Source organism: Symsagittifera roscoffensis, chromosome 6, assembly GCF_963678635.1.
Source record: "Symsagittifera roscoffensis chromosome 6, txSymRosc1.1, whole genome shotgun sequence".
In the NCBI taxonomy this organism is placed as follows: Eukaryota; Metazoa; Xenacoelomorpha; order Acoela; family Convolutidae; genus Symsagittifera; species Symsagittifera roscoffensis.
The window spans coordinates 54,374,968-54,402,790 of NC_087067.1; the positions used below are offsets into that span (position 1 = coordinate 54,374,968).

At 35.2% G+C, this 27,823-nt stretch overlaps 1 protein-coding gene across 2 annotated transcripts; it reads right to left on the reverse strand.

The window, feature by feature from the left end:
* Positions 1 to 27,823, reverse strand: LOC134847711 (protein farnesyltransferase subunit beta-like). 2 transcript variants are annotated; one of them, XM_063864892.1, is made up of 6 exons: positions 27,486 to 27,823; positions 25,486 to 25,707; positions 24,951 to 25,244; positions 22,713 to 22,830; positions 872 to 1,182; positions 1 to 605 (listed from the first exon to the last, which is right to left on the reverse strand). In XM_063864892.1, the coding sequence occupies exons 2-6, from the start codon at positions 25,669 to 25,671 to the stop codon at positions 129 to 131; spliced, it is 1,386 nt and encodes a 461-aa protein (XP_063720962.1). In that variant the 5' UTR covers positions 25,672 to 25,707; positions 27,486 to 27,823; the 3' UTR covers positions 1 to 128. The 2 variants fall into 2 exon arrangements, with proteins under 2 accessions (XP_063720962.1, XP_063720960.1); XM_063864890.1 differs by lacking the exon at positions 27,486 to 27,823 and adding an exon at positions 25,781 to 25,878.

Here is a 27,823-nt window from a genome sequence, read left to right on the forward strand (position 1 = left end):
ACAAAAAGTAACTAAGTCGAAGGGAATTCAGCTGAAGCTAATAAAATAGGAAACTAATGAGGGGCAAAGTGGGAGTTTGACTAGTTTTGAACCACTAACTCTACTGCTGTTAGCTTGCACATTTTGGTCTATTCTGAGGAAACTGAGACTGTTGGCATGTTTGCGAAGAAGCGTCTGCATCTGTCTGCACTGGAGTGGGTGACATTAAAGAGAGGGTTGATGGGTTCCAACTGGAGGGGACCCATGTCTCTATGCAGTTCAGAGGGGGAGGGGTAATTGTGGGCGAGTGAGAGACCACTGAGTGCATAACAAGTGTGGTAGAAGTCTCTGTTCGCTCCTGGCTTGTCCCGGAAGCCCCCATTGTAGTTCTGACAACAGAGTAGCACGTATTCTGTGAGTGCTTCTGCGTTGAACAATGGCGCTCCCAATTCCTCCAGCGACTCTCTAGTCGCGCTTGCCTGTCTGTCCCACTCTCCTCCCCCTTCTCCTTTTGCTCCCTCTTTGGGGCTAGTCTGGAGTATACACTGGGCGATGTAGAGTGGGGCTAATTGCCAGAAGGAGTAACACGAGTCCACTAGTTTGTTCGGCCTCCCACTGAAGCCTCCCTACAAAACATACAAAAACAGACTTAAAACAAACATCAAAGGGATTCCAGATTTTAAAAACGACCCTACCGATGAGAATAAGAAAACAGAGGATGGATTTGTTCGTTAACCGAATGCTTGTATCATATAATAACCTACAAAACTCATTACCACAAAATATTACGAATCACGTACTTTTTTTTTGCTTTTGAAGGAAACTCAATTTTGTGTGGGTTATTTATCGCTTGAAATGAGAAGAAAGAGAACAGAATGATCTTAGTAGTGACCTCGAATGCCATCTGTCTGGATGAGAGCCACTTGACGAGTGACTCCATCTCACACAGATAAACTCTGTCCAGTAGGTTTAGACTGGCCCATCCACAGAACGTGTATCCCCCGTGGGCCTCACTGAAGGGCACTGCACTGAAGCCCCCCTCGTACGTCTGGCACGAGGACACCCACGAGGCACTGTTGGCGAAGAGGGGGGAGGAGGAGGGTGTGTGCATGAGGTTGAGCAGGGTGGCCACTGAGGCACAGCAGTACACCCCCCTCACATCAACCTCCCCATCCTCATGCATCACATAACTGCCATCAGGCTCTGCAAACAGCAACAGCATACAGTCAACACAGAGGCAAAGCTGCATTCAGCAAACAAGCAAAAAACGCCAAGAAGTAGCTTAAAAATGTCAAAAAAGAGAACAAGCTACGAAATAACAGTAGCAATGGGTTTTGAAAAACAAATGACCTGTACGGAAATCGAACTTCACCCATCGGGAATCCCAGTTTTCAAGTGGACTGCTCTACACAAGTGTGTCAGTCACGCTTACAGAACCCTAGTCAGTAAAAAATTGAAGAATACTTAAAATTAAACTTTTTTGCGAGTTAGGTTGGAGAAATATGGCAATATACTCGCTAGCTCTTTTGGGTAAACATAGCCAACATACAATTAGAAAAGTGTCAATGAACGCACGGAAACCGAAAAAATGACTTAATTATTTTTTTTGAACTTCATAAAATATATATGAACTTAACGCTTTTTGAATTTCGGGAACAAATTATATTTAACACTTTTTTGATTTACAGAAAACTGAATCAATATGTAATTTTCTTATTTCGCTGTGAAAAAAAAATGAAATCCACTTTTGAAACTTGAAACCAATCACAATCTTTCGCGCAAGTTCCCCTTTCGTAATTGAAGAGGACATTTTACCTCCCTTATAGCAAATAATATTGAAATGAACTTTAAAAAATCAAAAGATCAAATTTTGCGCGAACAAGTTCCAAAAAAAATAAACTCAACCTATATAACTTTCTTCACCAATTTTATTGGCACTTGATCAAAATTAATCACAAGAACAACCAGGTGCTTGGCAAAAACCCAGCATTTCGAGTTTAAAGTTAATTATGCACTGCTCAAAATCAATCACAATTCAAAAAAACCGTTTTTTCTTGATTTTTGTGGTGGCTTGGTTGAAATTAAGTCAGAGGAGCTACTTATCAATAACTTATATGACTTATTGCAATACTATTTAACTCATTGCTATTCGTGAATTGAAATAAAGCATTTAAACATTCAGCTATCTTGGTAAGAACAAAAAAATCAAACGCTGTTTCTCGGCACTGATAAAATTTCAAACCATGTGATGTTTCAAACACAATGTGAAAATACAAATCGCACACAATACATAAGGGGTCTCACACTAGGCCAAAAACCTCCCATGAAAAAATATATTTTTTGCAACTTTCGCTGATAAATAGTGGAGTTTGCCCTCCTTTTACCTAAGGAAATGAACTGAACTTAAATCAAAAATCAAACCGCAAAAAAGTAAATTGAGCCTGAACGAATTGTGAGACTTTTCCTTAAAAAGTTATCGCGACCTATGTTAGAGTTTGCTCTACGTTTATCGACTTCTAATAAGGGGATTTATGAATTTTTGGATCTTCATTGAAGTTATTATAATTTGCCTTCCATACAAATAAATTTCAGGTATCACCAGTTGGTCGAGAAAATTCAGAAACTTCAACAGTTCCCATGACTTTATGCAAAAGAGCGCTTCCATCACAAAAAAAAACAACAAGCCACGTGGCAGAGACAGTAAATAAAATGAATTGAAATTGATTTCGGTGAGAGTTCGAATCACAAATATGACATTTTGAACATTCGGTTTTTCTCATAACCCCAGAAGACTAAACATCCGCGTTTCTACTGAGGTGGAAGTGTAAAATGAAGTTATAGAAAATCGACCTTTTATATGTCAAAGATTGAGAACTCTAGGACAACGGTGTGCTAATTTTGGGGAGTGCTACAATTTTGAACATATTTTTCTGGTCATTTTCGGTTTCAGTTGTGAAACAAAGTTCACGGAGTGAAGGAAGATAATTTTGAGCGTACAAAAGCATATGTTTAGAGCTCAATTACAAGATTAACTGTTTAAAAACTATCGCTGTTAATTTACCTTTTTAAATTTAGTTCTAACTAAATATGGTCCAGTTCTATTTAAAAAACCTTTTATGGCCCAGTTCTAATTTAGTTTTTCGAGTTGCGTTTTGTCTAGAACTATTCTGGTGGATACTAAAAACAGCTGCTATATATTTCCGAAACCAATATTCAGCCAATTTACCATGTCGTAAAAATATACTTAAGTGTAAACAAAGCTGAACTTAATAGGCTTGAGAAGCAACAGAAACTGAACAATTTTTTCCAAGTTTCGACCACTTCAAAGGTTGCCAAAAATTGTGTCAAAGTTTTCGACATTTTTTGGAAAAAATTACAAAAAACGTCATATCTCGAAAACTATAAGGATTTGAGCCGTCACATTTGGAGACAAGATTCGCAATCCTTGAGAGTACTCTGACATAACCCAACTAAAGGGTGAGGCATTTCAAACTTTGAAAACAAAAATTACATCAAGTTTTTTTGAAAATTTAAGTTTTAATTTAGAAAAAGATATTAGAAAAAATTTGAAAAAAATCGAAAAGAAGGATTAAAAAGAAATCGAAAAATATTGAAGAAATTTAAGCAAAAGAATCAAAAAAATATAAAAAAAAAGATCGAAAAGAAGGATAGAAAAAGAAGGATCCAAAAAAAGACAGAATTTTTTAAAATTATTTTGTAATTTGTGTTTTCTGAAAAATTTTTGAGTAATCACGAAAATCGTTGTATTTCGTACACTAAAAGGGTTTGATCATCCGTAATTGGAGGCCAAATGCGCAACCTTTTGGGGAATCCTGACAGCGTCACACTATTGAGCTGCTTATTTTATACTCGGAGGAATAACCACTAAAATAAAAAAAAAATCCTAACATTGCAATATACGATATAGGTTAAACATGCAAAAATAATACGTTGAAAAGACTTAAACATGGCTAGATAGTGAAGCCCGCATTTAAATATATAATAGATAGATTCAAACAGGAAAATCGAAAAAAAATCTTAACCATTGCAACATACGATATAGCTTAAACATGCAAAAATAAGACTTAAACATGGCGAGATAGTGAAGCCCGCATTTAAATATTTAATAGAGCTTGTAAATTTATCCAAGATACTGATAAAAGAAACAACCAGATGCTATTTTATTGCTAATATTTTGCCAGCAAAATTACCACGAAATGACAATACGCTAGCTCGCATGTGTAGAAACTAGGAAGTTCAGATGACATGCTGTGGAACCAGATATAAACTATATTTATTATTTGGTTATAAATTGGATATTTTATCTCTATAAAAAATTTAATATAAACCAATCACGATCCATCTAACTAACAACCCACTTATTTGTAAGTTCTGAAATTACTTGTAATTTCAGCACCAGAGAGATTTGAATTTAACTTAGAAATTAGTTACCTCTCCAAGAGAACTTTGGCAATCGCAATAAGCCATTATACTCTAGATCTATTGAGCCTAGCAGAGACTAGTTAAAAACCCTGAGACTAGTAGATATAAGAGTAAGATTAGGATCGGTATTAGACTAAGAAGTTGCACAAATCTATCCGGTCAAAAATATGATAGCGTGACGAGCAGACGGTGTACCCTATCCGAAATTACTCTATGAGTTACACCTCGAACCTAACTCATCTGGTGCGACCATAAGTCTCGATCAAGACCTTAAAAAACAAATTAGTTTAGAAGTAACAGATAGATTAGAATTAGACAAAAATATTATCAAAAATGTTACATGATAATAATCTAATTGAAATGTCTCTACGACTCAATAGATCAGAACCGCTATTCCGCACAATAATAGACTACCAGGCATTGGAAGAAGACCTCGGACAAGAGAGGATCTACGACTACGAAGGAACTTGCCATTAAGTTTCATGGTCGCACGGCAAAGGCCAGACCAAACTTTTATATTTAGGATTTTATTAACAAAGAATTTAGATTTTCATTTATAAACATAGAACCCTTGAAGAAAAATCTTCAATGATTACTAGAGGCGCTAAATCCTATTTTTTTATTGTACAATAACGATTTATAAAAACATCTCAAATCGTTCCCTCTAAATCTGCAGTAAAATTGAAAAAGATATCTGAAAAATTTATTTATTGAAAGAAAAAAGAAAAATTAGTTGAAATGATCATCAACTATTAGTATATACAAATCATCCTGGCATCCCCCGCTTCATCACCTAAACATAATAGCAAACATTTAAAGCACTAAAATAATCAAACACTGAGCTTTTTATCAAATAAATTCAAATTATCTTTAAAACCTTATCTGAATTTTTATCTTTCTTTCATCTCAATTTATTCAATCTTAAACTAGATCATCAAGGCTTCCCTTGGATCTCCATTAAAAATTAAATTAAATCCATTTTGTATCATTAAACATTATATACTGATCATCAAGGCCTATCCTTGGATCAAAAAGAACAATTTTGTTCTCCCCCACCCATAATAAAGTGTCTAACGATCTCAAACATCGATTCACAACCCAACCCTTTTTAAAGACCCAGGACTAATAGAAATTTTTCAACCACACTAACCATTCAAATTAGGCTAAACAGTGAGAACTTCGGTTATTCATCCTTCACTTAATCCCCCCTCTTACCTGACCCAGGCTAAACCTTAAATCTTAGTAAGTATGATTTCTAACGAACTACCTGTGTTCTAAATATACCTGAACCTTGTGGATCGATTTACTATTCTCCAACCCTTGAACACAATCACTACCCCTAAGTAAGATAACACCTTAACTTAGAATAGCCACGAGAAAGTAAAAATCATTCTTCGGAATCGATATGTACTTTTCTCCAACCGTACATAAAAGACCCAAGTTAGGCTAACCAAAAATCGTAAGGATTTTAAAATCACTAATTACAACCTTGCATCCTTCATCCTAAACCTTATGTCACTGAACAAATTAGGAAATAAACAAACAATCGTACTACACAATTGTAAAATAAAAAACGAAACATACGATCTTGTAATTACACCGCATAAACAAACAATCGGATATATTCGCACAAAACTTCAAACAATAAAATGAAAAATTGCAAGTAAGCAAAGACAAATTACACGAAAAAGATTTTCAAAGCGTAGAAACGCAGTCTCTGAATCAGAAGTCAGCGATTTAGATGCACTCTACAAACTAAAAGATACAGTAAATAAAAATCACCCAGTTCATGATCAATTATACTTTTCCGATTCAGAAGCTACATCACATTCATCGAAACAAGGAAAAAGAAGAGTAAAAAAGATATACAAAAATAAACCAGTACGTTTATACAGTTGGAACCAACCAATCAGACACATTGAACATACGCACTGACAGTCATAAAACGAAAAAATGAGTCAAAGCCCAAGTGACGAAAGTCCAGACGAAGACTCTGTTTTCCCATTTATCATCATTTCACTCACTGAAGACAGAGGACAAACACAATTTTGTCATAACCTAATCGCAAATATATTTGAACAAGGAATTAGCCCATGTAAAGCAAATTCCCAGAAATAAAAATCAAAAGACAAAATGTCGATCACTACATAAAAAGAATATGTAACTTAACACAACAATATGGAATTTACACCATAGAACTCAGTACAACAAGAAACTTCCATGGCAAATATGTTATCCAAACAGATGATGTCGATATAGAATTTTCAAAAGTATCCACAGAATACATTAAAAACATACAACATCAAAATTCACAGAGCAAATTGAATTTTCACTAACGATGTTTTTGCAATAATATATAATTATTTATCTATACTAGAAAAAACAGAAACCGAAAGCACATTACCGGTTCAAACATCACAAATGTAACACAAATGTAAACACAAATGTAAGAAATTAAATTGCCGCATTCTCAGCATTTTTAAACACAATCCGTGAAAATTTTTCGAATAACGAAACTTCACCAAATGTTAAACACGATTTACAAAAAATCTTAGCATGGTTTATAATAGACTATTTTACCCACAAAATAGATTTAATTGCACAAGCAAGAAAAAATTGTAGACCTCAGAGTAAAATTGATGACACTGTCATCGCCGAACAATCAGATTACGTTTGGGACCCTGAATGGTCTCATCCATTATTTCTGAACATTCCAATAGACATCTCAAGTCAAGCAATCAGTACAAAAACTATTCAAAAAGATTATATAAAAGTAATCCCACTAACAATAGATGCAACACCTTTAAACTATAATTCATTTTTACCTGATAGACGACAAAATAATAGTTTAAATTCAACTCTTGTACAACAAGAAAACTTAAAGGGAACTAGAAATCTTACACAAGATATTCAAACACCATCACATTTTATAAATGAAGAAAAAGTTGAAACAATTGTAACAACCACACAACAGAGTATTTCACCAATACATCCAAACCTTACAACGCCAAAACCAAAGATTTCAATGTTACCCCAAGTAACATTACAATCTACAGTTAAACCCTCGGTTGCTCCAAAATATTCACATATGGATTACCAAACATTTAGACCAAAGACGAAACCAACACAAAAACAAAGAGTATTCACCAGAAGTAATTTTGCAGAACACAATTATAACTATGTAAATAGATCGCAAACATCTAAACCTCCTTCTACAAATCAGCATAATCGTTCATTTTCACAACGACAAAATCCCCAACAACACACATCAAATTTCGTAAATGTTAATGATAACCCACATATTCCAACAGACCCAAGTGAAAACTATCTATTTTTTCAACAGAATAAAAATAGTAAAAAACCATACCAATATAAACAAAAAACACCTTACTATACACATAATTATCATTCATCAGATGATGACGATTTTCATGACCAAAACCATCAACAAAATTTTCAAAACCAAAGACTCCAGTCTTAACACGTAAATCAACCAGATATTTTTGAACCATATACACGAGAACAACATATGCGACAACCTAGATCAAATTATGAATCCCAACATAATAATTTTTATTCACAAAACCCAGCAAAAACTGATTATTATCAACCAACACAAATGCAAAACGAAATACCACTACCATATTATTTGCAACAACATGAGATAACAAAAAACCAACTGACAAATTTTTCACAAATGCCAAATGCCGCAGAATCACTACAAATGACTATGAGTCCATACCTCATGGGTGGATCATCAATAACATCAAATAAACCACTAATGGTATTCACAGGCACAGACCCTGAATATTCTGTAGAAGACTATTTAAATGCAGTCACAGCAAACTTAATTTTACATATCGGACCTGAACCAATTAATACACCACTGCATCAAAATTGGATACATAGACGCACAGCGTTAATCCAAACAACACTTGATTGCGCAGCTCAGAAATGGTTTTCAGTTTTACCAATAGATATAAAAACAAATTGGAAAAGATTTACACAAGAATTTTCAAAAATGTTTGATTCTGAAAGAAATAAACAACACCAAAAGAGTTTTATGCAATGAAATTCGCAGACTACTCAACGAAACAATTAAACAATTGGCAGTTAGAATCGAAACACTAGTTCGAAAAGCATATTCACTAAACACTCATGATTATAAAAACACGAAAATGACAGAAATTTTAATGATGACTCTAACACCCCAATTAAGAAAAATAGCTATAAAAAAGAGAGCATCACATCCCTCATCGATTCGAGAACCAGATTTAGATTTCAGAGAACTAGTTGACAAATTAGAACAAGCCACATCACAATGAAACTTGAAGAAACAGAAAATCTTAAACTACAATACCTCAATAGAATCGAAACAAATACCACACAAATAAACAACCTACACGATTCAGATGTAGACCTAACTGAAAAAATCACTGAAATTTTGAACATATATGAGAAAAATCCCAATTTCAAAGGCTAACCATCTTTCAAGAAATGGTGTAATTATTGTCGAAGATACGGACATAGCATTGCCGAATGTAGACAAAAACAACAAGATAACCAAAATAAACCACAAAAGTACAAAGAACCAAACAAATCATTCTACCAATACATGAAAAAGGATCAAAATTTACCAAACAAAAATATAAATATTAATAACAGCTCTGGTAAACAACTCCCAAATAACTCAAATTACTCAAGAAACCAATCGCCCTATAATCTCAATTATAGAGGTAGATCACCAGAACAACGAAATTCACGAAATTTCTCACAAAATAGATATAGTCGATCAAATAGCCAAAATAACCAGTATAGAAACAACTACTCACGATCAAATTCAAACAGAAGAGAATTTTTTGATACCAGTTCCCATTCACATTCTAGGAATAGACACTATTCAAACGATAGATCACGTAATTCATCATACAATAGAAATAGAAACTACTCAAATAACAGAAATTGAAGTTATTCAAATAACAGAAACCAACGTTACCAAAACAATAGATCAAGAAACAACTCCTACAACAGATCTAATTATCAAGGAAACAATAACAATTATTATAATAGGTCACGAAACAACTCACAAAATAGGAATCCCAACTATAACAATCGAAGAAATTATTCTCAATCCCCTTATCGAAACAACAATCGTTACCCTGATTCCCAACACAAATATAGAAGTAACACACCAAAACATCAGCGACAAATTAATCAGGTACAAACAACTGAAGAAACAACTTCAGAACCCCTGGTATTGACAACACAAACTACCGAACTACAATTAAACCACATTAATTGTGAATCAACAGACAGCGAGATAGATTCAAATAACACTATCACAGTCGAAAACGACTACGAACCCATTATATACGAACAACCCTTTAGTTCACACATTTACGAAAGTCAATCGGAACTTCTTCAAGACTACTATACTAGACCCATAAGAAACGATGTATCAATTGAACAGAATGTAAACGAAATAAATACAGTAGTCAATAACGAAAAACAACGCTCAAGTACAAATCACATTTATCAAAATATACAAAAAGAACAGCCAAGAGAAAAACAACAATCCCATTTCTCTTAGAAAGCCCAAAAAGTAAAGAATTTTAACCACCCGATCTTGAAATAGATTTTTTAATTGATTCAGGAGCAGAATCAAATATTATTAACATCCCTACTTGGAATGAAATTAAATCGCTACACCCAATCCTAACACCTATAAAGACCGCCAGTAAATTAGCAACAGCACAAGGATCAACATTAGTAAATTACGGAAGAATCCAACTTTTCCTTGTTCCCACTAAAACAATGGAACAAAATAAAACACTCAATAAACCATTTAAACAAACATTTCACATTACAGACATAAAACACAATATCATTGGCATACCATTTATAACTAAGTATATTCCCACAATCAACATTTTGAATAGCAAACTCCATATAAAAGATAAATACACAAGGACAAAAAACACATCCTTAACATTCTTTCAGATTAAACAAGATTAAACAAACAACCACCACTTTTCTCCAAGTTTTATCCTATTTACAATCAGGAACGAAAATACCTGAAACCACTATCAGGAAATCTATATAACTTTTCAATCAAACAAGTCCACCAGTACGATAAAGACCAAAACAAACAACATCTCTTTATGTCAGACCTTGAATTTAAACTCATCCATAAATTTTTTCGAATCACAATTTCATACATAAAATATATGAAACATTCAAACTCAGATATTATTTCATTACACGTCTATAACAATTCACCATACCAGATAACACTACCCTTAGGACTCTTAGGATACTGCGAAACAAATGCTACAAATTCACCCACAAATGAAGTAGCATATCGAGTCAATAATATACTACAATTACTAGACATATGTCAATCCACAATTCTTGATGAAGAAGTATCAATAAACAACATAATAAGCAACGAAAAAAGACACACTGACAACTTCACAAAAACACCATATTTTAAACCAACGTTTAAAATATCACATTATACGGAAGAACAACAAAAGTTTCTAACAATGTTTAATTTTCAACATTCTCAAATAACACAAAAAGAATTCGATAAATTAGCCGAACTATTATTAAAATTTCCAACAAACAGTTTATGCAACATCAAAATTCGATGTTGAAAAAATTAGTTCACCACTACATTTACCTTTAAAAGCTGACGCAGTTTTCAAAAAACAACGAGCAAGTAAAGTACCGATACATTTACAAGATAAAGTAAACAGACTACTTGACATTTTAGAACAATATGAAATTATATCACCAGTAAACAAAGAGGAACAACACCTTTATCAACCCAGTTATCATCTTCGCTAATTGACGAAACTAAATGTAATTGACCCATTGAACCTATTCAAGTAATTCTAACAAAAATAAATGGTAAATACTTCACAGCCGCAGATATGAATAGTGCATACAATCAAATGCTACTAGATGAACAGTCACGACGATTAACACAATTTGTTATTGGAAATCAACAATACGAAATTAATAGATTATTCTATGGTATTTCCATAGGACCAGCAGCTTTTTCAGCTTTTATGAGTAAAATTTTTGGACCACTTATACTCAGGAAACATGCAATAACATACTTAGATGATGTTTTCATGCAGTCACAAACGAAAGACGAAATGTTTATAATTTTAGAACAATATCATCAAATACTCAAAAACAAAAACATGAAAGCAGCCCCAGACAAATCACATTTTTTTTTCTAACACGCGTAAAATTTCTTGGCCACATTATCGAAAAATACACTATAACTCCATTGAAATCACGAATACACGCGATTTAGAAACTTCAACCACCCACAAATAAAAAGAAAATCCAAGAATTCCTTGGAATGTTAAAGTTCTTAAGTAAATATGTATAAAAAATGCAATTATACTTAAGACCTTTCTATAACATCCTTAGACAGCAAAATAACTTCGAATGGACCACCGAACATCAAACAAGATTCGAAATAAAAAAATTGTTAACAGAACAAATATCAAATACAATCCCTGATCCAAATCAACCATTTTATGCAATGTGCGATGCTTCAAACTTTGGCATCGTCGCAGCATTACTACAATCACACAAACAAAATGAATCTTATATCAGTAAATTCTCGCTTATTTACACAAGCTGAACTACGACTCTCTACTCTCATGAGAGAATGCACAGCTATAATATACACACTTACCGAATATGAATCTCTAATACTTGGATCTAAACATCCAACAGTCCTATTTACAGATCATAAACCTATAATATTTCTTTTTACACAGAAATCAAACCCAAACCATAGAGTTTATAGATTTCAATTAATTTAAATGAAATTCCCAAACTTACATATAGTTTGGACAGCAGGAAAAAATCTTGCACTACCAGATACATTAAGTAGAAACACACCACTTGAACTACTTACACGAAAAACTACAGTTGAAATAACACAAAATATTAAATTCTATCTTGCAAAAAAAGAAACATCACCCAGATTGGAATGCAAATATGCACTAAAAACTGATATAGATCAGTCACAAATAAATAATTTACAACATTTCCCACTCTATTTAGATTGTCAAAATAACCACTATGAAGAAGATCTATTAGGAACATCCACATTCAAACCAATTCCCTATTCACATTGGATAGAAAATAATACTTAACAAAAACAATCAAACAACAACCACACAAAAAAGACACCTTTCCATTGATAGAAAAAGAAAGTTTAACTGGTAAAATAAATTTATCAGGACTACCAATAAATAATTCAAAATACACGATAAATCAGGTTTTTGATCTTCATGACCCAATCGACACAATTCCTTTATCAAAAATAGAAGTTGAAAATATTTTTCTACCACCAACAGAAAAAATTACACTACAGTTATTACAGAAATATCAAAATTTTGATCCCGTAATTCGCCAACTCAAATCATGGCACAAGTATACAACAAAACCAACAAAAGCTGATATAACAATATTAGGAAATAAAACACTCCTCCGATACTTTAGAAAAACAATAATACAACTATCAATGAAATCACAGACCTTTTAGAATATCAAACTCCCGATTTTAAAGTACCCTGTCTCCCCCTCAGCATGATGCTGATAGCATTTGACATATCCCATACACAACATACAGAAGGACACTCAGGATCAGAAAAGACATATTCAAATTTTACACAAAATTTTTACTTCCCAAATGCACCAATTTGGATTAAAGTATTATGCAACGATTGAAAAATATGTCAATTAAATAAACCTTATCCAAATCAAAACAGATAGCAACAAAACAAGATTTCAAAGGACAAAGTCTATATTTCAATCATAGAATTTCATTCGACACAAAAGGACCAATTTCACCATCCTCCGAAGGAAATTCTTATATTATGGTAATTGTTGATGCAATTACACACTACGTAGCACTCAACCCAGTACCACATTGTAATGCTTACTACGCATACACAACACTTTACGAACATTGGATAGCTAAATTCGGACTACCAGAAATACTAGTCACAGATAACGGCACAGAATTCATTAACAACGAAATCATCACATTATGCCACCTATATAATATCAAACATAAACCACGTACATCTCATGCACCTTGGACAAATGGATTAGTCGAAGGTATGAACCGTTCACCACAAGAATACCTCAGATGCATCATTAATGGAAATGATACACGATATACTCAATGGTCAACAGATGTAAAATTAATCCCATTATCCTATAATTCACAAATTACAACAACCTTAGAAAGGTCACCATACGAAATGGTTTTTAATCAAAGCCACGAAAACCAATCATGTTTACAGCAAACGCTCATAAAAATGCACAAGGTTATTGTCAACCCAACAAGGATTCACTTTGTTATAACCTACCGTTACACACACATGATGAAGACCACTTTCATCATCCACAAATTTTGAAATTAGCTTCCGGTACAAATACCGAATGGATTTTAAAAAGAGATAAAAAACACAATGAAATCTACCAAAAAGTAACAAAAAAAATGTTACAAAGGCAAAATATAAATAACCAAATTAATTCACGCTTCATGCCAGCCACAGACTTAAAAATTGGAACATTTGTTTTAATACCTAATTTTACTACACAAAAAGGAATATCCAAAAAATTACAACCACTTCGAAAAGGACCATACCAACTAATTGATAAACCTACTGAAGTAACATACAAACTTACTGACTCCAGCAAGAAAGAAGTCATACAACATCGTAATAACCTTTTACCTTATTATCCCAAGGAATACGCTCTTCGCGAATTAACTCAATTATGTTCTTTCACAGGTTTACACATAGTTCAAAATAACTCAAAAATAGAACAAAATCAACATGTTAATACTACCAAAATTACAAAAAACAATTCAACAACAGAATATAGACCCTCAAAGATCAAACACACCAGAACCAAAAATACCTCAAAAAGAAAGGAAAAATAGAAAATTAACAAAAAAAATTTTTACCACAGAACCAAAAACAAAAATCCGAACATAGAGAATCATCACGTCTTAGAAGTCAACCACGGAAAAACTATAAAACATTCATCCCACACTCTAAAATATTGAAGAAAGTTGAATTTCAGAAACAACCTTGATTTAAGATTAAGGTAAACATTCTTTTAAATCACTTTACACCTTCACAATTCTGTAAAAACATGCTAAAATATTATCGATTAATTCTAGTTCAAATTCAACCAATAGAAACCGTTCAAATTGTCACCTTGCTCTCGCTAACACAAACTTATTTAGCCGATAGAAATTAATCTCCAGGCATATCTATAACTCTAACTTTCCAACCTCCAGGTCAAAAATAAGCAACTCGCTAAAACTTGACAACTAAAATAAAAACACTACTTCAATATTATAACCCTCCCCTATCAGATTATACAAAAATCAACAATATTTTCCCAATTCAGACCTCAAAAGTCCCCCAACCAAAAATGGCAAATTAGCCTAAAGTAAAAAAAAGACCCATGATCATTTGGCCTAAAGTACAAATATTTCAAAGATACCTCCATTTACCAGCCCCCACCAACCACATCCCAAGAAAGCCCAATATCACCTACAACTACAAACAATCCTCAAACATCAACACGCATTTATTTTCAAGACAATCCATACACCTTTGAAGAACGACACGCACGCTTATCAGAACCACTAGAACCAGTTCATCGACAAGCATCTTTAAGTGAACCAACATATAACTTATACCCCACCTTGCAACAAGACCTCAATCGAGTTAGACATATTAGCCAAAATCAAAATACACCTGAGATACAGACAAATTATACATCCGCGAAGAAATAGAAATTTTCAAACCCCCAGAGTTCATTTTAATATACCTCAATCACCAACACCAACTACCTCAGAAGTTTCAAAAAGCACACTACCAGAAACTCCCATACTTCTTTCACAACATAGCATCTCAAATATACCCTCTGACTACCTAGGTTCAACCCCCACATCACAACAAATCCGAGAAAACCCTTTTAATCCCCCAGACGCCCAAGAAAGACCACCATATTGGACAACACACTCATATACACAAGGTGAACCGAACATAGTAAATGAACCAATAGATATTTTTTCTGATACGACACTATCATCATTACCAGAAACAATCTCACTTCCGTCAACGCCATCAATAAGTCAAGTCTCACCAACACTTTTCCCTTAAAGTTTTCCAAACAACCTCGACGCTAGATACCGAGAACAATCATCGTCAAATATCCCTTTACGATTAGATTGGAATACTTTCGTAGCACCTCCCCCACTATTTGGACAACATCAAGAAAGTAACCGACTCCATAGTTGGGAGTTTAATAGACTACAATATAGACAAGATATTCACGAAGATATCCGAGAACATAACATTCAAATACTTCAACAAAACAGTCTCCAATTAAAGTTTGAAATCACAGTCAAACTTAAAAATAATGTTCAACACCCTTTTTCTCTAAGTCCACCAAACATAACAGCTCAATCACTACCTACTCCATTTATAACAACTTAAGTAATATATAAATACGATAGAAACACTAAAAACACAATTGGATATATCACATTTTATAACCCATACTCCGGATTATCACACATGTATATTTTAAAGATATTTACATTTCAACACATTCTTTTTCTAATTTTTTCCGAACAGCATACAAATCCATCCCCTCGTACAGGACCTCAGGAGTTATTAGCAACATTTATTATTTATGATTGTGAAGAAACACTATGATTATGAAGAAAACGAACAAAAAACACTACACAAATACGCTATAAACCAAGTAACACAATGCGAATCAGAACCACAAGCTATAGAAAGCACAAATGCAATAGCAACACTATACTCAAAAGCCCGTTCAACAACATTAACAGGATACAAGTTTACAGCAACATTTTCCGAAAAGAAAGTACATTGCTCGCAAGTCTCAAACGGAAATAAAAACCGACAAGACCACGAATCTTTCTATCAGAGTAATATAGAAAGATTACTACATCTTAACCCTCAAGATTGTAAGAATGAACTTAGACAATTAAACTTAACACAAAACGATGGAATGAATAGAAAACTTGTAAAGTTTCAAGTTTTCCCAGACTCAGCACATCAAGCAGAACTTGAAAACACCAAGGTCACATTAGACTAGACAGAAATTTCCCCTTTCATGGAACACACGGAAGACTGACATATGATCTTCATGATAAACACTGGATACCACACAGAGGTATCAATGATCCCTCAAATTGCAAAGCAGATACAAAAAATAAAGGATATCAAGAAATAATGTTTTTTGATTGGAAAATACAACTTTAAAAAGTACAACTAACACGAGATTTAAAAGACGACACAATTCTTTACCAAAGCATTAGACTTCCTTGCAAAAATGATCAAGGATATTCGATCCTACAACACGCACACAAGCAACCATAGTATGGTTTCCTGAAGAAACCTGCACAGTTTTCCAAGTTGCAAAAATACACGCTAGAATGATTAAACTTCACCAAAAGTATTTTATTGAATCAATCCCATTCGAAAAAGTAAACCCAATTGAAAGACTAAGTACTAACTTTAGAAACATCCATAATATAGAAAATAAATTGACACGTTTTCAAATATTTCACGAAACAGAATTTGCATGTAAATACAAGAACCCACTCTACAAAACACAATACTCCGAAATACTTGTTGAACACGACGAAGGTTTCGACATGACCACCGAAAAAATAAAATTTGACCGCTATGCAACACGTCACCTAATAAACGAAGATACATCATACATCCCAGTGAACCTCCGCAAAAACGCAGGAAATCCTGGTGGAAGACAAGAACCATACGACAGTGAAAGCACACGTTTACAAGAACTATCATTAATGAACAATACCTATTTTGGCGCAATTAATTATGACATTCACTTAGATATGAAATTAGACTACACAATTAGAAGAATTTTCCAAGAAATGTCACTTTCTGAATTAGAAACACTCCATCAACTATGCGAATTAGAAAGAACACAAATTCTAGTCACTCGCATTAGCAGTACTCAAAATACCATACGCAGGATATTTGTTATCCGGAAATAGATCAAGTTTCCTTGACTATGATGGAAACATTTTATAGTTTTATACTTGCACCAAAAAAGTATCACCACTATATGTTTTCGAGGACAAACGTTGTTACAAAAGAATCCCCATGTTCTACAAAAACAAAGTACATTTTGTTGATACACTTTCAAGACGAACATATTTTTGGGATACCGCAGTCCCATGTGGATCAGAAAACAGCCACAACGTCGTAAAATTAAACCCTGACGAAGATAAATACTATCTACTTACACCATACCCTACACTCAAGCAGCCACTAAAAAAGTTTTCACCAGAAAGCATTCGAGCTATTGCTCGCAACCCAAATATCGATTTACAATCAATCGGTATATACTCTAAATCCGATTACATCACATTAGAACACAACAGTTTCGAGAACTACTAACACAAATGGACACTATACAACGACAATCAATAGACCAAAATTTACGAAAACTTGCAGAAACAGCAGGATTTTCAGATATTTACGCACAAGATTACAGCGGATATTTTAAAGACATCAAAGATTACACATATTTAAACGGTGAAAAATACCGACCACAAGATATATCACCAATCAATATCTTTAGTTTTGTAAATTTGAAAAACGAAGTTTTAGCCTTTCTAGGATGGCCAAATTACATCCTAGAAAGATTGACTATCTTATACGCAATGTTTAATTTTATTGGATTTCTTTTCTCATTACTAAAAGGAATCTATAACACATGCGCAATACATACACAAGTAAACAGACAAGCCAGCGTAGCACGCATATTTGCATGATTTTTTGGAATATTTTCATCATCAATAAATAAAATCCTCCTAGATGCACAAATTAAAGAATACAATACAAAACTATCAACAAATCCCAACAGATACGATGACTCAAATAATAATACAAACGCATTACCTACGGCACCCCATTTGCCAAATAATCATCCATTATCTTTAGTCTCACGAAATTTTCGAAACTTAGCAATCACAAACCCCCTAAACTTAAGACGCAGCCACACACAAAGCCCCATCCAACACATAGTGACACAACAACCTTCAATTGACAATACATACGAACAAATCATTGAACAGCCCCATACCACCCTTTTCAGTTTCAAAATAATCATTTTTTCAGCCCACGATGAGCAGACAAGTTGGATCACTCCACCGATCAAACTCCCACCCTGCCAACCTCCAGAATCCACTCCCTATTATCCCACTTTTTGCTTTTCCACCACCTGATTCACCACAAGCTAACACATCATCCGGCATGAATTCTGACATAGAAATCACAATTTATACAACGATTTCACAATTCAATGATTCTGATATTGAAACCCCCGACGAATTCGCCGATTCAGAACCATCCCCTTCTACACATACCCCGATCAGCTCAACAAGCTTTTCAAAACCCCCTTTCCAACCTATACAATCCCATAGCCAACATACACCTCCCTACACTCCTTCTCAAGTAACCCCAACATACTCCCCATTCAATAATGAACGCTCCACCAACAACTCCCCTGATAATATCCAACTTTCCGAAGAACTAGATAATTTCATAACACTCCAACAACAATTGCTATCTCCCCACACCCTCACTATTCACCAATTATCATCAACAATAACATCATCAAATCCACCAACACCCACACCAATTTCAGATTATACTCCATCATTAGCTCATTCATCCACTTCCACAGAATCATCCAACAGTACTAACCGTGCTTATAGAACTTTTAAACGTAAATTCCCCAATCACCCATTCCCACCCAAACCCGGAACCGCCCGAGAATATATCAATCTTCCAGACCACACCAATACTACGAATTTTCTTCAAATAACCCTACCTTTATTTCCCCAAAATACACTACATCAATCTGACTCTAACCCTGAACCACGTCATTTTGTAGATGAAAATGTATTATTACCCTCACTTCATTGGACAGCTTATTATAATTTCACTAATCCCCTTACGCTACCACTCTATAACACCACTATCGATATTGAAAGGAATAAAGACGAGTTATTCAGATTAACCACAGCACTCACTCCACGACAATTTACATACGTAGGATATAAAAAATTACTAAAAACATTCACTGCACCCCGCGCTAACGAGTATTCAATTGAATATTACGATCATAACATCATCAGATCTAATCAAGACCAATTTCTTGACGACGATAAATTTGCAAATCCACAAATCACAGAAAAGTTTTTTTTATTAAATCATCATACATATTCACACTTAACATACTAGATAAAAAGCATGATCACATTATTTCAGAAGCACTATCGGACATCCAAGCATATGAATCATTTCACGAAAAATTTCAAAAATTTTCACTAACCTTTCACTTCCTGACACCAAAAGAGCGCGATTTGCTCTGCTCACACGACATCATGTTGAGAACTAAGCAAACACATACTTTTACTTACTATCGCTTTATCCAAAATCATTTTCATTTACACACACCATCACGCCAACCCCACCACAGATTTCAGTTCATTAATTCCAAATACAGCTCACCATTTTTTCTAAACTTCACGTATTGCATTAAAAATACTAACTTTCAAGGCATCCTCCGAAATTATGATCCCATCACTCAAATGTATATTTTTTGTCCCCTCACGAAGACCTTCAATGACGTAGAATCCCGACCTCTGATCATTCCGCATGAATACATTCAACCCATAGAAGTACCCATTTTAGAATTCATTCATAATACTAAATATAATAATAAAATTTATAATCTAATCCAGAACACACACCTCATGAATTTGCAGTAGGCACCGAAAACCATCAAAGCACTGCAATTGCTTTGGCCACTGTTACAAACTAAAAACATAATACGCATACTAGCAAAACTACTAACTACCTCAGACGCTATTCACGATATTTTCCCACACGGCTTTTTCCCAGATGACTAAAGGTATTTATGAATTTAATAATTTTCACACTAACTAAATCAAAATCGAACTAACCATTTTATTCAGTAATTCGTATTCTCTTTAGCCTTCTTATCACGATCACCTTCAAAACAAGAAAAGACAAATAAAAATATAAACTCTGTCCATTTTAAACTCTATTAAACCAACAGCACTAAATGATGCAGTAAAAGTTAATTCAAAGCAGTAAATTCATTTCTAAATTATTCCCCAAATGTAGTAAATTTAAAATACGATGCAAACCTTTTAACCCCAAAAGCAGTAAAATTTCACCTTAAAAGCAGTAAACTCATACGATTGAAATGCAGTACTAACCTTTTCTATAACTTCTGTTTAAATGCACAGAAATTCTATCCACAATCGCACAGCTCGCCCACGAAGAATTGTTTTAAATAATGAATTCAAGTTTTAAGTTTGCACTAACAACAACTTAAACAAGCAATAACAAGTTTCCACTTTTCCTTTAACCCGGTTGGAATGGAATTATAAAATAACCAAACTAACCAACGTAGCTTACTAAACACCATAAACCATAATCTAACAGCATGACTAAGAAAAGAAAACCCACGGTACCCAAACCGGATTAAATCAGCTCAAAACTGGATAAATTATTCTTTTGAAGACTATTACCAAGTCTAAAAAAGAAACAATAAAACACCAAAAAGTCGCAAAACAAACCCATACCAAAAACAATTTGATTTTTGAGAAAAGGACACAACCAACGAAACAAAAAATAAAAGAACACAAAAGTAAACACAAAACAGGACCCCTTTAAAAACCAGCACGAAATCATACTCCCCTTCCTGGCCTAACCCACCAGAGAGGACGTCCTGAGCATGCTCTATAGCCGGCCTAACCCACCGTGCTACATCCACGCTTTGTGACAACATCACTATTTTTGACAAGAGGTACTCAAGTGTGAGTAACTCTTAAAAATAACTGAACTAAAACTAAAACACTTTTGCGAAAACAATTAACCAAAATCATAACTAAAAAATAAGAACTACCAAAATTTTGTAAAAAATAAAAATTATAATATGCAGTACATAGATCACGAACAACCACAAGAACGAGCATCCAAAGACTAGACGAACCCATCACACTCAACCTACAGGATGGCTAAATACAACTGACATGCCGCTCACAATCACAACTCATAAAGGATTTAGGGTTCGACTTGACTTCGCAGAAAAGGACTTCATTGAATCAGACCAATGACCATCTCGATGTTCAAGTATACGTACAGATCCGAGTTACAAGGCATCCCCTCCAAACACGATCTTCACGCCATTCCCAAACCAGATCGAAACACAGTTCTCCACAACCAATCAAGAACAAACGATCATAGCAAACCAACTTGAAATCAGATTGATTTCATTGACAGTCATAGTCTTTGTCAAACGATAACTAACAACTTTCTATCGATGACTCCAGCTTCTTGGAGCTTTCTTCTTCAAGAACAAAACAGGAAATGATGCTCGTCAAACAACAACGACCAACATCCATCCTTCATTACAGATCTAAGATTCAAAACTCTGTAAGCCCCGGATGGGTGGAACCAGATATAAACTTCATTTATTATTTGGTTATAAATTGGATATTTTATCTCTATAAAATATTTAATATTAACCAATCACGATCCATCTAACTAACAACCCACTTATTTGTAAGTGCTGAAATTACTTGTAATTTCAGCACCAGAGAGATTTGAATTTAACTTAGAAATTAGTTACCTCTCCAAGAGAACTTTAGCAGTCGCAATAAGCCAGTATACTCTAAATCTATTGAGCCTAGCAGAGACTAGTTAAACACCCTGAGACTAGTAGATATAAGAGTAGATTAGGATCGGTATTAGACTAAGAAGTTGCACGAACCTATCCGGCCGAGCATAGCGTGACGAGCAGACGGTGTAACCTATCCGAAATTACTCTATGAGTAACACCTCGAACCTAACTCAGCTGTGCAAAAAAAAACAGAAACTTTCGACTAAAATGTGCGACTTTGATTGGCGTTCATCCGCATATTCGCTGGTGTAGTCAAACAGAGGCTCAAAGAAAACAGAGTCGATGCACATAAAAATCCTTTAAAAATCAATTTTAGGATGAAACACTGACCTCTTAACAGTAATAGAACTTAAAAGCAAATTTCTATAGAGTTACTGTTTGTTAGCTTGAATAACATGTATATGGAGAGTAGTAGCAGTCAGTGTGGAGTGTCTTACGGTGTAGAGATAGGAAGAAGTTTGCTAGTTGCTGTCTGTCTATGCTCAACAGTGCCTCTTCTGTGCCCAGAATACACAGTGCATTCACTGCCGCATAAGTGGGTGCAGCATGGGCGACCTAAATGCACGTACATTACATACCACACTTACTCTTATCTTACTCTTCGCCTCTATCCACCTTCGTCAGCCCCCAAACAGTTACATTCTCTCCATTGATAGTACAACAACTACAGAACAAAGAAAAACATTTTACGGACGCTGCTTTTTCCGAATTGCAGCACATTTTTACAAGCAGCACGTTCATCTCAGACAAAAGAAACCAAACTTTTGAAAAAATAATAATATTTCAAATCCTTCAATAACGGTTTTCTGGTTAAAATTTCACTTGATATTTAAGAGCACATTTCCTTGTTCCATAACTGCAAATACACGCTATCAGATTTACCATGGACTTGAACGAAACTTCCCCATGGCCTCCATACCAGCCATGAGATTGTTCCTAATGCTTCAGATATTAACGATCTTGTTGACTTCGAATACAGTGATACATATGAAATGCCAAAATTATTCGACCTTGGCCTTGAGAACAAATAATTGAGCTCCAAACAAGGCTATTCCAAGCGAGCAACAAAAATATAATAACTGATTTTTTTAAATTGCGATATAATACAAGCATAGCATTGCAAGAGCATCTACACGTCAAAAACGTTTTTACATAAAATTTTAAAACTGGTTTAAATTTTCAGTTTATCAACTTTGCCCTTAAAATAGTGCACAATAAGGTGACTAAGCATTTAAAACGTCGTCAGCCGAAACGATTAGATTGAAAAATGTTTAAAACGAAAATGTAAAAGAAACTTACCAACTCGGACTCTCAAAATCCGAGTTAGTAATTTAGAAATAAAAGAGCGACTGACAATCATACTAAAAATTGTTTAAATCGAAGAACTTCATGTTTAGGGGAAAAAGGTCCACCAAAAAATCAGCTGCAGGTCCACCAAAAAAATTACCCGCACCATTTAAAACTTTACAAAGACCTTTCTGCATGCTAGCGAAAAGTCAAACTTTCAAAAAAACTTCTTTCGGTGGGAACCCAAATATCCAAAATAGCCGAAAGTTTTCAATTTGCAAAGAAACAGGTCCCGCCAGGAATCGAACTCCTGGGCTCTCTCGTCTCAAGCATGGGTGTTACAACAACTTGAAAGAAAGCTGAAACTTCATAACAATCGGGCTACAGGAATCAAGCCGACAAAAATAGGCAGACGGACGATAGCCCGAAAAAGCAGAAAAAATCAAGTTTGCAAAAAAACAGGTCCCGGTCGGATTCGAACCACAGGCCTTTGGTACCTCAAAGACGAAATCAATTAAGCCTACAAAAAAAACAATTTTACATCTGAAAATGTTAGATTCAGTAACGCATTAAATCTAGGCACTATACCTCGAGGTGTTAAACGTGCTGAAAAAGGAAATCTAGAAAATGGAGACAATCCTGTGGAAAAAAATTTTTTACGGGAAAAAAGTCTAGTACCCGACTGCAATACCCTTGCTTATCGCAAGGTTAAAAAAATACGATAGTCGGGCACTTCACAAAAGTCGAGCAGTTCAATTTTTCTCAGAAAAAAATCCATTTCGTATTTACTGAAAACAGAAAAAATGTGCGACCAGGATTCTAATTCTAGACCTTAGGCTTCAGGGCGCCCGCAATAGCTCTAAATCAAGTGAGAAGGATCCTGCAAAACGTTTAGGTTCAATAATATAGCAAGTTCAATTTCTGACAGCTTTGTAAAAATTATTGGAAAAGTCAAGTACCCGATTACAAGTAGTCACTTGCTCTCGCAATCGAAAAAAAACTACTCTTTATAACATTTCCATCACACAGTGGCAACCATGGCTAGCTTTATCAACGATCAAAATACGTCTGACCAGAGAGAAGGTTTCTCCCACTCCCCTCACCTATCAATTTTGAAAAACTATTTAAACATTGTCGTAATGCAATGAAGCTTGGCCTATTCAACAAACTAACAATTGTGAACAGATTTGTTCTTCATACCTTAAATAATAACATCACGCGTTCAGCCATAAAAACACTCAAAGGAACTATAAAAATAGAAAATTTGAAAGGTGGGGAAAGTGGAAAAGATCCAGAGAAAAATGAGCAAATGATCCGACAAACTGGTGGAAAAAAAGCGTACTTGACGATTAGTGGCATGTGTGGTGTAGTGGTTCAATTAGACTAACTTGACATGGTCCCCCTCCGTAGCCGCCTCGTTTGCTGTCTTTGCACTTGTTCAGAAAGTGGACCACTTTGGAGGCCTCCTCCTCACTGCACTGATAGCCCAACATGCTGAGACAGTGGAGGCTCCAGTAGCAGATCCAGGGCCTAGATGCGTCCAGGGAGCAGTAGGAGGAGGACAGGGAGCGGAAGAGTCCCTTCTTCAAAAAGTCTATCGTGCACTCGGCCGAGAAAATGGAAGGAGAATTCAGAGTTTTAAGGGCTGATGAAGACATGAAGTCGTTGAAGATACGCGCCACCTACAAACCAAACAAATAAAACAAAACTAAACACACAAACTTGAAGGAGCCCTCAGCCTTTACTGAGAAAACACGTATCATCGATCACTAAAATCGAAGATCTTTTGAGAATACCTTCTCAAATTAGACGAGCTCCGCTATCGTCTTTTTTTTTCCTGAAGCTCCATTTGAACTTCTATATCAAAATGACAGTTCAAGACATTGGCATTTTGTGCTTATTTTAATCAGAATAAACACTGGCCTTCTGTTCGGTCTTGCTCTGTTCTCGGGTAGTTCTGGAATGGATAAGGGAGGGGACACTGCGACATACTTCACAGAAGAAGCCCCTCCTGCTCAAACTATCTTGCAGCTGCTCCTCCTCATCCATCGCCGATAACACTTCCCCATTACTCAACACATCCCCGTTCTCCTCATTAGTACTGCCCATGATATGACGACACTGGCCTAATGGGTCAACACAAACCTGAAATCGAACAGCGTTACATACTCCATGGGAACAATCGCCGTCTAGAACCAATAATAACTTGTTTGTTAACCAAAAGTTGGGCTCGTCTGCCCTTGAAGTTGAGAGTTTTCGGACATCACGGTATCCAATTGTCGAAGCACAAGCCCGAGGGGGTACGTAGAAGAGGGTTTTGGACAAGTTGAACAGGTGCTAAGTAGTGCGGGGTGCAACAGATCAAGTTGGAGGGAACAACAGAGCTGTTTCAGCGGTAGAGGTATGTGTTTATCAACCCGCTGTAACCGGATCAGAAATGGGAGAGCAAGACGCGTGTCCTGTAACGCAAAGGTCGCGGGTTTGAATCCCGCTTCGGTTACGGTTGGAGGTGTCCCAGTGTCATCTGCCTCCTCATTATGGGACCGGCTGAGGCAAAATCGACGCTAATATTATTAGAAGTTATTCTGATAACCTTCGCTTTGGGCTACTTGCCTTGTGTGGTTTGGTTTTAAAAGGGCTTTAAAGTAATTAAAACAAAGGTAGAAACTTCATCTCGGTTACTTAAATTTAAGGGTGGATTTTTGTTAAACGAGCGGTAGGAAAAAATGAAGTACGGGTGATAACTAGACTCACCGAAAAATAAAGGAGCTTGCTGAGGCTTGGATATGTACTGCGCATCACTAAAGAACGCGAGGAAGATGCCTGAGTTGGATGGGTGAAAAAGCTAGAGGACCTTGGTGGAGAGGAAAACAAAAATATGGAGAAACACTGACTCAATTTGGCTGAGGAAGAAGTACTGGACCTCGTTAACACTGAGGAAGAGGCAAAGGATAGGAAGCAACGAGAAAAAAAAGATCCAAAGGAGAAACCAACGAAAGATGGGATGAGACGGAAGAAAACGCGGCACAGGAAAGCATCGAGCGATCAATTTCAAACAATGAACGATTACCCGACGTCATGAACTTGTGGGGAAAAATAAGGAGTTAAAAGGACGTTGTTATTAGAACTTTTGCCTTTATCATCAATTCTTTGTAGCTTGATACACGATCGGCCGTAATCCAAGTTGGGAAATGTTGTTGGAAAATCTTAAGTTTTTGGATTGAGGCTCTTAAGATTGATACCCAACCTGTTGCATACGATAAGATTGAGATTTTGTGTTTTGAGATACGATGAGTCGAATTTTTGTGCTTAGAGTTATATATTTCTTCTAATGTAACAGACTTTTTTGTTCACTTTTAAGTTTTTGTCGGTGTGTCACCAGCACCAAGTTTTTGTCGGTGTGGCACCAGTTTTTTGTCTCCCAGCACCAAAATCGCTCCCTTCATTCCTCAGATCATAACTTAGTTATTTGTCAAAAGCTTTAGCAAAGTCCGTATAAAATCACGGACACTTCTGGGCAGTTCAATTCGTTTTTCAAAAATTGTTTAACAAAACTAGCACGTTAGTCAACAGATCGGTTTCTGATAAAAACCATGCTGCATTTTTGAAGCTTTAGACAAGAGTATTTCGAACAGTGGTTCTTTGATCCATTTACTTTGTATACGAGGTATTGCACCACTTTTCCATCTATGTATTAACTTCTTTTGGCACTTGATACATTAGAAAGAATTGCTGAGGCAAGAACTCATTGAAACCCTAGTTTTTGAAAGAAAGTTGATATGCCATCAAGTCCACCAAATTTTGTCGGATCAAATTCCTCCAGACAACTTTTGATTTTGAGGTTCGATGTGTCTTTAAGCATCCCTTAAGAAGTACGGAACACTTGGCGTAGATGGTTAATCATCTTAGGTGAAAACACTTACTGTAAAATTGATCCAATAAAGAGTTCAGACCGCAACAAGACTCCTTAATTACTGAAAGAGTCTTCTCCACTCCATTTTATCCCAGAGAAAAGTGTCATTACTCCTTGGGAATACAAAATGAAGGGCTCACTAAACTGCAATACAATTATTTCAATTTGCAAAATTTTAATGTAGAACCGGTCAATAACCCAAGCGGATGATGGTGTTCTCCTTCGAAACATTAACAAAAATGCTTTTAAATAAGACTGAGCTTCTAGCGCAGATGCGAAGCCAAGTTTCGCACCACTTACGATGCGCAACAAACAATTCGCTAAATCTAAAAATGAAATTAGCATCAA